Raw genomic sequence first — 12,158 nt, 5'->3', positions numbered from 1 at the left:
CTTTTTCATTTTTAGCCATGGCGTTGTCAGTTTGTTTTAGATTTACGAGTTTGACTGTCCCTTTGGTATCTTTCGTCCCTCTTTTAGTACGACCCCGGTAATAAGTATAATCGGTAGCTCACATTAATGATAAATTAACGGGACTATAGTCACGGCATAAGGAATGAATCCACTACCATCTGTAAAACGGATAATCCATAACGGTCAATCAATTCGTAATGGCGTCCGTACAATTTACGAAAGAAAAGTTTCAACTGCACCATTTGCATGATTTGGACCTCTTGGTTTAATAGACTCCTTTTGAGCAAAAAAGTGTAGAAGAGAAATTAAACGTGAGCTAGATACGACTTTATTCCATGGAACACATAATGGTGACACATATCTATAAAGAGTACACCAATCGTAAATTTGAATGTTTGCTAGTACAAGCACATACATACAAAATAGATCTTCTCTTATATGACATTTAAACAAAATGGAAAAAATCGCCCTAGGACATAATACAGCAAAATTGGCACAAAAGAATCAACTGTTATAGCTTAGAGGATATATATCTATAGTATTTACTTTTTATCACGAATGCTAGTTATTAAAAGCTAAAAAAAAACACCATTCGAAAACACCACGAACACAAGTGGACGCCATACCTTCTGTGTACATTTAAGCGTTAATCGTATTTTGAAATTTATTCCTTATAACATTTAATTATTTGCACAACTCCTTTTTTATTTGAGTATCCTTAGTGCTGACTTGGGAATGGCAATATGGTATCACTTGATTTTTACAAAAAACCTGATTGAAACATGCACGTATGATTGTATAAATGCCTGATCTTCTCTTCTTGTGCTGTTTGGCACCGCAGAACCCTTGCAAGAACTCTTCGAAGTGTCAGAATATAGCCTATTGCACGGTGATTTTTTCTTAAAACAAACCTTCTTTAAATTTTCAAGGGGAGTCGAAGCTCTTTTTTCAAGACCAAGTAGAATCTACCTAGAGGCGAACTGAATATGTATGAACTATTTGCTACTGGAGGTTAAAATGAACTAACGGCCTACATAAATTATGTCGTTGGTTTTCTCGTTGGAATGGTTTTATACTGTTTTTTGTTGGGCCTTTTATAGCTGACTATCCGGAATTGGCTTTGTTAATTTTCGAAGGTCGTTCGGAGACATATAGTTGTTAATATCTGTGTCATTTTGTCTCTCGTGGAGAGTTGTCTCATTGGCAATCATACCTCATCTTCTTTTTTCATAATAACTCTTGCTCATATAATTTTTAATTGTACCATTAAAAATCAAAGCCGCTGTGAAAAAAAAACATTTGCTGCTATTCACGTTAAGGAAACAACTCAATAAATACTGAAATGTAGGTAAATACAGGACTAACAGTAGCGGCGAAAGAACGATAACTCTAGAAAAGAAAGATGTTTCTGTTCCTATTTTTAACAAATTTATAACTTGAAGCCGATAACCAATATCATGGATTTTACAAGTTATTTCCTGTTCAAAATTTATAAAAAATAATATTATATAATGCTTTAACAATAAAAGACATCGTGCTGCACAATTTAAGACTTATACTTTAAAGGTCTTCCAATGTATAAAAACAACATGAATAAGGCAATGTTAGGATTAATACATACGGCAATTCTGAATACTTGTAATCGCCCTTATTAAAAAAATGTCATCGGCTTAAGGTTTCCTGAACTAAAAGGCCGAGTTTTTTCAACTCATTGATGGACTATACCATTAATCCAATGTGTGGGTCCGATATAACTGACCTCCTTATCATCACACCGACTAAACTTCTCGAAAACCCCGACGTCAAAGGACTGACAGGCAAAAGATTCAAGAGGTACAGACAGACTTATAGATAGAAAATTAATTAACAACGCCAACACTAACGCTAACAAAGAAAAACAGACAACATTAATAATGACACACAATATACAACAAAGAAAATTAAAAACTAAGAAACAAAAAACTCCTCCAAAAACTGGGGGTAATCTCAGGTGCTCCGGAAGGTTGAGCAAATCGTGCACCACATGTGGCACCCGCTTCAGTGTACATGTATTCGAAAAAAAGAGTGTTTTAAACCAACATCAACGTCCGTGGTAATATTATGTTGATATTAATGTCATCTTGATTGTTAATTAGATGGCGTCACACTTCATTACACAGGAAATGATGATACATATTATTAAATCAAAGTATTGTTGATTATTAATTCTATGTGTGTTGTAACTTTAATACACGTCACAGTATGTTATCAAACGTAATGTCATTCTCGTCATCACAGTTATTCTTACATTAAAAACTTACATTAAAAACAAGGCATCAAAACAAACAAGTGGGAGTAAGATGGTCACTAGGTTTAGACATCATTCTTTGATGTTCAAGTCAGAAAACAAGATTCATACATAATCCTGGTTATTCAAATGTAGGTACAATATCACTTAATTTGTTTTGTTTTTATACGATGTTTTCAAGATATGTTTTATTTTCATTAAAAACACAGGGAGGTTCTTGACTTTGGATTCGCTAATAAAACACTATATGTAGAGTTCTTTAATTGTACTTTCGAGGAGTCAATTTTCATTATTAATTTTATGTTTAATGAATTGGCTGCAAACGCTATGATTAGTCAGTGGTAATCAGTTTCATACTTTCAGTAATGGACCTCATTCATTTTCCTGTACTAAACATCCTTAAGATTTGGAGGGAAAGTTTGGTCATTATATTGGTCATTTCAGAGTTTACTATATAATATAGTTTGTGATTGTTTTGTCTATTTTCCAAACATCTATTGTTTGAATGTACATTTTCTAAAAACTTGCTTTGAAATCGAGGTAACAATGTCCTCTTGTCAGCTTGAAGTGGAATAAGGACAACCACATGTAAATTAGACTTAGACTCTTTGGCTTATTTGAAGACAACTCATACCACTTTTTCAGACAGCTCAGACTGTTTTGAACAATTACCAGACTATTGTCTCTTTGGTGTTTTTTTTATTGCCGTTATGACTAATTTGTAGACTTTTCGTGGACTTTTGTATACATTTTCGTCGTTGTTCTTTTGACCATTGTGGAGTTGGGTTTTTTCGACTTATGGATTTTAGATGTCCGCTTTTTCATCGTTTCTTCGTTAAAAAAGGAATTTAAGTTGCATTAAACATACATATGCATTACATGTTTTAACAAACGCTTTTCAAAGTATACATCCTGTTTAACTTCGTGTTAATATCCCTAAAACCCCCAGATTGTTATTTAAAGAACACGGATGTTTGTGAACTCAATTTAAGATTTGCATATTATTTGTTCATATTACATAGGTCTGACCGAAATATGTAATCACAATTGTTGATGTCTGCCTTTAATTCGCATAAAAACTCCAAGTTGGTCCATTTTTTCTTTAGTTTAATTTTATCTTCAAGAAAACAATTTTTCAATCCGGATACTTATGTATTTTTGTTTAATCTTAAGTTTCCATCGTTCAATACTATAATAGAATATAAATTAATAAGGTATTGTATTTCATAACATATTTAGGATTTAATTTAGAAGTCAAGAGTTGTATCAAATTTGTGTTAGGAAAATTGATTGACAGTGAAAAAGTAAAAATATAAATATAAAAACGTTCCATTGGTTTCAATTGCATGAAGATTTTAAACTTTGAAACTTACATATATTAATTAAATTTGAAAATATATGCTAACCAAATTGAATTGTCATAAATTATCATAGTGTTCAGGCGAAAAAAGAGCAACATGAATCAAAAAAAGTGATACATTACCTATGTGTTTTAACATGAGTTTTGTTATATATAAACAAACATACCTTTAAACTATGCTTTTGAAAGAGAAAGAAACATCATATGAATTAACAAAAATTAATTATCGGTGACGAATATGCTTTATGTGCATGTCTACGCGGTGTGTACAGTGTGACATGTCTAATGTCCTTGACCTAATTTTCATGGTTCTGTGACTACTTGAAAAAAAAGTTAAATTTTTTTCTTATGTTAAATTCTCTCTTATTATAAGTAATAGGATAACTATATTTGGTATGTGCGTACCTTGCAAGGTCCTCTTGCCCGTCAGACAGTTTTTACTTGGCCTCGACCACATTTCATTGATCAGTGAACAAGGTTAAGTTTTGGTGGTCAAGTCCATATCTCAGATACTATAAGCAATAGGTCTAGTATATTCGGTGTATGGAAGCACTGTTAGGTGTACATGTCCAACTGGCAGGTGTCATCTGACCTTGATCTCATTTTCATGGTTCAGTGGTTATAGTTAAGTTTTTGTGTTTTGGTCTATTTTTCTTATACTGTATGCAATAGGTCTTCTATATTTAGTGTGTGGAATGGTTGTAATGTGTAAGGTCTACCTGGCAGGTGTCATATGACCTTGATCTCATTTTCATGGTTCAGTGGTCAAAGTTAAGTTATTGAGTTTTGGCCTTTTTGTCTAATACAATGTAATGAAATGTATGCAATAGGTCAACGATATTTGGTGTATGGAAATATTTCATGATCTACATGTCAGTCGTGCAGGTTTTATTTGACCTTGACCTCATTTTTTACAGCTCATTGCTCAGTGTTAAGCTTTTGTGTTTTGGTCTGTTTTTCTTAAACTATAAGCAATAGGTCAATTATATTTGTTGTATGGAAGAATTATTAGCTGTACATGCCAACCTGGCATGGTTCATCTGACCTTGATCTCATTTTCATGGTTCAAAGGTCAATGTTTAGTTTTCTTGTTTTATGTTAAGTTTATGTGACAGTTGAAATAAAGCTTTATTATTAGGACTATCAACATAATATCAATGATTAGTAAAGAAGGCGAGACATTTCAGTGTGTGCACTCTTGTTTAGAAATTGGTCCGGTTTTTTTCAAAGAAAATTGTGATAAAAAAAAGGTATTCTTGACTTGAAAAAAATGACTTTTTTCTAGTTTATAGCTGTAATCAAGTGAAAAGCTATATCCTATCTTCCCAACAAATCACAAAACGATATTACTACGGTAATCAAAATTAACCTTTATCATTTTATTCTGTTCGGAAAACGTTCTACCACAACTTTCCAGACGTATCAAATAACATATCAGGGGATCCTTTATAAAAAGGTCTTTAGAACATAGTGCAGGGAACTCATAAACATTTCAACTTCATTTCATTGTTTTTTTGTTGTCACAGCTACATTTGTACTAAAATTTTTCGTAGTGAACCATAGAGTTTGTATACGGGACGTATTATGGTGTACAGTTGACCGTCCGTTGTCAGCAAATCGGAAAATAACTCAAGAACGCTGTCGTCAATTTACATGAAACTTCGAAGAAGTGTTTTATATCTATTGATGTATACTCTCTTTCGGACTTTTTAAAATTTAAAATTTTATGTTTCTGAGTTATTGGATTGTATTTAACAAACTAGAGGCTCTAAAGAGCATCTGTCGCTCACCTTGGTATATGTGCTGCAGTGTATATTAAACATAGGACACTCTTCAATATTGAAAACAAGAATATAATTCATCACAAAATTCTCTGTTTTTGGTGATGGTGACTTGCTTGTAATTTCTTCTTTACTGAAAATTCTTGCTGTTTACAGTTATCTCTGTAATGATCTTGATCCCGTAGATTAAAAGAAAATGATTTTCTATTACAAGTTTTCTCGAAACTTTGGTGACTAGTTTACATAGATTAATCCCTTTAGTTAATCATGACATTGAGAAATTATTTATAGATTTTATAACAAGTGAGAACGGATATCGCTTGATATCAAATCTAAATAATTCAATTTCAATATAATACGGCGAGTATATTCTATTTGAATTCCATTTTAAATAATTAAATACCAAACGGTATCCTATTCTCACAAGTCACCTATTGTCTTAATATGGTACACACTCTCATTGTGTGAAATAAAACAATAGCAAAAACTTGGTGTGGTATTTTTCACAAGAAATCATCATGATCATAACCTTAGAAGGTCACCAATGACCTAACAAATAGACAATGAGATGCCGTAATATCATCTTATGATTCTGGATAAGCAAATCAAATAAACGCAGATAGTCGTATCCCTTTTTCGCATCACACTCTCCAGTGTGATACTAGAAATGTAAATTCATGCAAGATATAGATAATAAGCCAAAACTATTAGAGAATAAACTTTATTCTTTGAAAACGCTTTGGGTGTAGTATGTGCTCATTATTTTTGGGATAAGTGTTATATATGCAGTTTTTTAGGATGTTGCATATAATTCATGTGACCACGATCCTATTTCAAAATTAATCTTTAAAATTGTTTACTGTATGTCTTTTTATTTGTACTACTGTCCATGGTAAAATTGAAAATCGCAAGTTTGTATACATTAGACAAAATAATGGGGGAAAAAAGATAAATGATATTAACAAAACTTCAAAAACGCAGATTGATCTTCTTGTTTGGTGCTACGAATCAGGCATTAACAATAATCTCCGAAACTCAACATATACACGACATACACCCACGACACTTACCAAGGAGGAGTCCTGGATAATCATAAGCCTTTTGTATGTTCCTTTCGAATTTCAACCAAGGCAAACATGAAAAACTATATCTTCCTTCACAACGTTGACAATGTAATGGAATTTGATGCGACTGTCATACAAGTGAGAGGTTTAGCTAGCTATAAAACCAGGTTCAATCCACCATGTTCCTACATTAGAAAATGCCTGTACCAAGTCAGGAATATGACAGTTGTTATCCATTCGTTTGATGTGTTTGGACTTTTGATTTTGCCTTATGATTTTGGATTTTCCTTTTTGAATTTTCCTCGGAGTTCGGTATTTTTGTGTTTTTACTTTTCACTGAATTAGTTACCTAAACTAAATAAATGTCCTTACCAACACCGTTATATAACTCTTGTTTTTTTATTCTACTCGATATATGTATCAATAACGTTAACATTACAATGATAGAAATCTGGAACTAACCCTTCTAAATTCCGTACTGCTCAGGTATTCTCTTGCATCCGATCAAAATCTGTTAAGAAGCTATTTTTATTGTGTTCAACGGTACTGTACAATACTGATTTGATTGCAAGCGAATTGAATGTTTGCTTATTCTTGAGCAGACGGAAGGGTGTTTTTTATTAAACCGTAACATATAAAATACATTTATGATTACCTTTATTTTACTGATACAGGTAAGGACTTTGTTTTATAACACTGTCTTTATCTTAAATCTCTTCTACCAAATCCAAAGCTTGACTCAAAATGTCGTCTGTCTAGTACTCGTTTATTTGTCAGCATACATGGAGGGTGATGGTATCTTTTTTGCAATAAGAATGCACGAACAATTATCCTTGACCTGCTGGTCCATATTTGATCTGAGTGTCACTGATGAATCTTATGTAGACGAAACACGCGTTTGGCGTATTGAATAATAATCCTGGTACCTTTGAAAAACTATGACAATATGGACTTAACGGGCATATGCAAAACATCAACTTTAACATTTGTAAAATCTACTCACTTGTCAAAATTTTAACGAAAAAAGTCAAATTAAAAGGTAACTAGTGGGATTTCTTAAAATCTTTTAAATCATTTTTTTTTCATTTAATAATCAATGTTAACACGAGTTGTCTGGATAAGTAAGCCCTCCAGTCTCTTGCCGTCATGAATTCTTATTAAGACAAACATATCACACGGTGTATATCTGTTACTGATTTTCTATGACACATTCGTTTTGTGTAACATTCAAAATACAGCTCGAATTATCCATGCTCTTCATCTCAAATTTTCCTTTATGATTTCAACATTGAGCGTATTGTTATATATCATTGCAAATTTATGACAGAACCAATTAGCAAACTGAAAGGAACTATGAAATCCTTTGTGTTAACCAACTTCATTATCTATCAGATAATATATCTAACCATTTAAAACAGAATCAGATAAAATCAGATAAAACTGTTGGTCTAACATATAGGTCTTTAGTGCACAAAGGAGTCCTTCGCAGTGTTTAGACGTACCGTTTACTTTTACGATTCTAGACCAAAATAAAATTTGAATTTGGAGATATTGAGAAAAATCCCGGAATACAATTTTTTGAGGTAACCATGTACCAAATTCAGCAGTCCTATATAATTAACTCTGTCTCTCCATCTAAAATTTCTATGCCGTACTTTGTTATTACAATAAACAAATGACCCTTTCATGAAATCAAGAGATATGAGTTGTAAATATAGAGAAATATAATTTTTGTTGATTATGGTTGAAAGAAGTCCATTTACAGGGCTGCAAAACAGATATTATAAGGTACATAATGGTTTGTATCAAATCTGAACTTTTTTGTTCCCATGGTAACCAAAAGCAGATCAAGTGTAAATTAACTATCTAACTGTTGAGTATATTATTCAAACTCCATTATTTATATGTATCCAATACCTAGAAAACCATGTATTTGTTGCTGATTCTGAATTAATTTAGCAATTTCAGACCGGTTGCTAGGGCTTTCTTTTGGTTGCTGTGGTCTTTCATCCACTTATATTAGAGCTTATACATTTTTTTTTATCATTTTCAAACAAATCATAAGTTTTATTGTCTGTTAAATTACATTAATACAAACAAAATAGCAAAAAGTTTGATAATGAACAAGTATTATTTTTTGTCATTTTTATGAATTTTACCAATTTTTGTTCCCATGGTTACAAAAAATTTCAAAAAAACCCAGATGTTTTTTTCTTGTTTTTAATAATTCAATGTACAAACTTTAAGATGCAACCATAGTTTATAATGACCTTGTCTGCTCAATGTTATTTTTTCTTCATTTAAAGTATGATATTTAAGCTATTTTCAGAAAATGTCAAAATACAGATTTTTGCACCTTTTTAAATACCATTTTAGCCTAATATCAATTTTTTTTTCACAAACTCAACATCAAAATATAAACTTCAAATAATGCCTAATTATATGTTGAAATTATTTCTTTTCTTGAAATTGTCATTATCATGAAATTGCTGCAACCAAAAAGTAGACATTTTCCAATTTCCATGCCTGGTTTCATCATAAATTCCTCAAAAAATGGCTGCATGTTTCCATAGCAACCGTTCAAGAAAATTAAAAAAAAAAACTTGCAAACTTTATTTCAATCTTAAATGCCTATTATATAAAAGAATAAAGCAGTTCTGAGACATATGATGAATCACCCCCTGCCTGGATCTTACAAATAGCTGTACTTAATATGTAAGTATTTGACAGTTCGAGAAAAGGTTATTTCACAAAAATACTGAACTCCGAGGAAAATTCAAAAAGAAAAAGGCCCTATCAAAAGGGCAAAATCAAAACCTCAAACACATCAAACAAAAGGATAACTATCATATTCCTGACTTCATATTATAGAACGCCGAAATAAGTTTACGCCCGTCACATGATTTGCACATATGATGAAGCAAACAAAATTTAAAAGTTGCATTTTATTATAAAATTTGTTACAATAAGGCGTACATATATAGCAGATTAAATTACATAAAATCAGTCAATAAGAGTAGCTCTATTAAGATTTCTCATTCGGTTGGAATCGGTTGAATGACTTTACATTTCACTAGCTCTAGCTGTCCTTGTCCAGGTAGAGGTTGAAATATTCTTAGTAGAGCATACTGAGTCTCGCTACTTTGTATTCTCACCTACAAAATAATAGAAAGTGTTCATCTAGTTCACAATGATTAACAGAATATAGATGTTTTATGATCATAAGGAAATACATATTAAAGATTAATAAAATATTTGCGAAACCCTTTAGTGATACGGAAAAAAATCAGCCTTTCATGTTGCACTGAATAAACAGTAGTTTTCTACTACATGATAAATTTGATAGCTAAATCAGTGTTTGATTGGTTGAGGCCATTCCACGTAACACTTAACAAAACTTCAAATTCCCCTCTCAACGTCGGGACTTGTACGTAAACGTTGGACAATACTAGTGGTTACCTTAATTAATTTTTGGAACGTTTTTAAATGGCGATAGAAAGTCGCTATCGTTTTCAAAATTATTTAAGACATAAAATAAAAACTTAAATAAAAGATAATTATTTTTTATCAATACTGTTTTTTATGTCGAGTTTAGTTATGAAACAAATTGTGAAGAAACATGAATGTAAATAAATGTTGTAAATTCAGATACTTAGTAGTAAACAAATGAAAGGCAGTGAAATAAAACATTCATTTACCTTGGCCCAGGGAGATTTCGTCACCCTCAGACTCAGCCCTCCAGAAATATGCATTTTATCGAGTAAACAAATCTTCATATCTCAATCAAACAAGGGGAAAATGTATTGCAAAAGATGTCATAGGATATACTTAAGTAAATACTTATTCCAAAATATATCCGAACTAAAGCCACTTTTACATTAGTTCAATAATTAATTATTCATATTCCTATCCAACCTTTACAACGTAATTCATCCCTGCTACAAGTTGACTTCGGTAAGTAAGCGATGTGACCTGAAGATCTTGATCATTCAAAGCTGCCCTCACAAGTGATATCATCTGCAATGAACACGAACCAACGTTTACGTTTTATATATATATATATGTGTATTCAATAGCAATCGAACGATAAATTAATCATTACTTTTACTTTATTTTTTATGATATCCTTTTGTCGTGGCTCGGTACATATACATTCCACCATTTTGTTATTGTGTTGCGGTAATTTTTAAGGTTCTTATCTTTCATTTAGTATAGACAACAGAAACACAGAAGCAAGTAAAACACTATTGAAATACACCGTTACTGTATGCAATCTTTCAGCACTCATATTGTTAGTTGTACTTCATAGTAAACGTTCTACAACAAAGGCATGAACGAGTCAATAAAATACTAACTCGAGAGTTTAGAATGAATAGTTCAAATAGTTCGGTCTTTTCAAAGTTATACTTTTACGAATTCTTAAAGCATCAACATCACTTAAAAGAAACATGTTCAATGTAACATTAACGGTACCACTTTTTCAGCACCAGATGCCCATTTCGACAATACTTTTCTGTTCAGTGATGCCAAATATTTGAAATCCTTATTTAAGATATGAAGAGCTTGTTAACCAAAAATGAAAAAAGTATAACCAAATTTAACCCATTGGTACTTGTGATTCCTTATGAATTATTTTTTCAGTTTTTTTTTTAATGTAAATTACCTAATTTTAATTCTAAATATGGAAAACAGTATGGTAAAAGCAAAAATCGTGACCATAACTAAGATATATTTCTTTCTAGACTTTCTGAAAGTACTATAATACAATAAGATAGTTTGTCCTTCGTTAAAAAATTTATTAAGATTTAAAATATTTGAAATTTGTACATATGTACAAAAAAAACTAATGATACAGTCATTTAATCACTTACCTGTGGATTGTTATCTACTAAAGCTTGTATGTCAGCATCACTACGTAGTTCTGGGCCCCAGCCGCCTATATTTAGGGGTTTTGCCATTTGATACTTGTTAATAAATTGCGATGCATTCCTTTCACTTTTCTTTTAAATATATGCTAACCTTAACTTTGCGCATGTCAGTAAAGCAGTGTTACGGATGGTTAAATATGCAGTTTTATTTTGGGATTTTCCAATTTCATATTTATGTCTTATTGGAAAATTTGTTTTCTATGCATATACAGGAAATGGGAATTTACGACAATGGGACAGTAACCAAGCATCAAAAATACGTCTAGATACCAACACAAATGTACAATCTTTGTTAATAAAAAGTAAAGGTTCTAATGAATACAATGTTGGTTCGTATTATTTGATGATTATTTTGTATTATGTTTGAAATGTCTTATACTTCTTAAATGTTATCTTAATCTTTTAATGTCAATAAAATAACTGGAATTAAAATATATTAGAAACAAGACAAAACATACCATTTTAAGCTGAGCAGGATGTATAAATATGCAGTCACGTCCGATTCGAAGAGGCAAGTACGTAACACTACATATTCTGCTCTTTTTCACGCTCTCTCCACATCGATTTTCGTCCTGTAAAAATACATTTACTTTCAAGTGGAAGTCAAAACCCTCGCCTTAAATTTAAATCCAGATCGAACCAGTTTGAAAATTCCACTTATATTACGTTCTGACTATATATTTAACAAAAATGCTACTGAACGGTAAGCAAACAACA

General features: G+C 31.6%; 1 protein-coding gene across 1 annotated transcript; it reads right to left on the bottom strand.

Annotated features, from left to right (window-relative positions):
- Positions 1-9,443: 9,443 nt before the first annotated feature.
- LOC139483605 (stefin-C-like) lies at positions 9,444-11,533 on the bottom strand. The gene is made up of 3 exons (XM_071267600.1): positions 11,385-11,533; positions 10,429-10,530; positions 9,444-9,668 (listed from the first exon to the last, which is right to left on the bottom strand). Exons 1-3 carry the CDS (start codon positions 11,469-11,471, stop codon positions 9,549-9,551), a joined length of 309 nt encoding a protein of 102 aa, XP_071123701.1. The 5' UTR covers positions 11,472-11,533; the 3' UTR covers positions 9,444-9,548.
- Positions 11,534-12,158: the final 625 nt, after the last annotated feature.

The sequence above is a fragment of the Mytilus edulis genome, chromosome 7 (genome assembly GCF_963676685.1).
Source record: "Mytilus edulis chromosome 7, xbMytEdul2.2, whole genome shotgun sequence".
In the NCBI taxonomy this organism is placed as follows: domain Eukaryota; kingdom Metazoa; phylum Mollusca; class Bivalvia; order Mytilida; family Mytilidae; genus Mytilus; species Mytilus edulis.
Note: the sequence above shows the minus strand (reverse complement) of the source record. Positions and strands in the feature narration are given on the sequence as shown.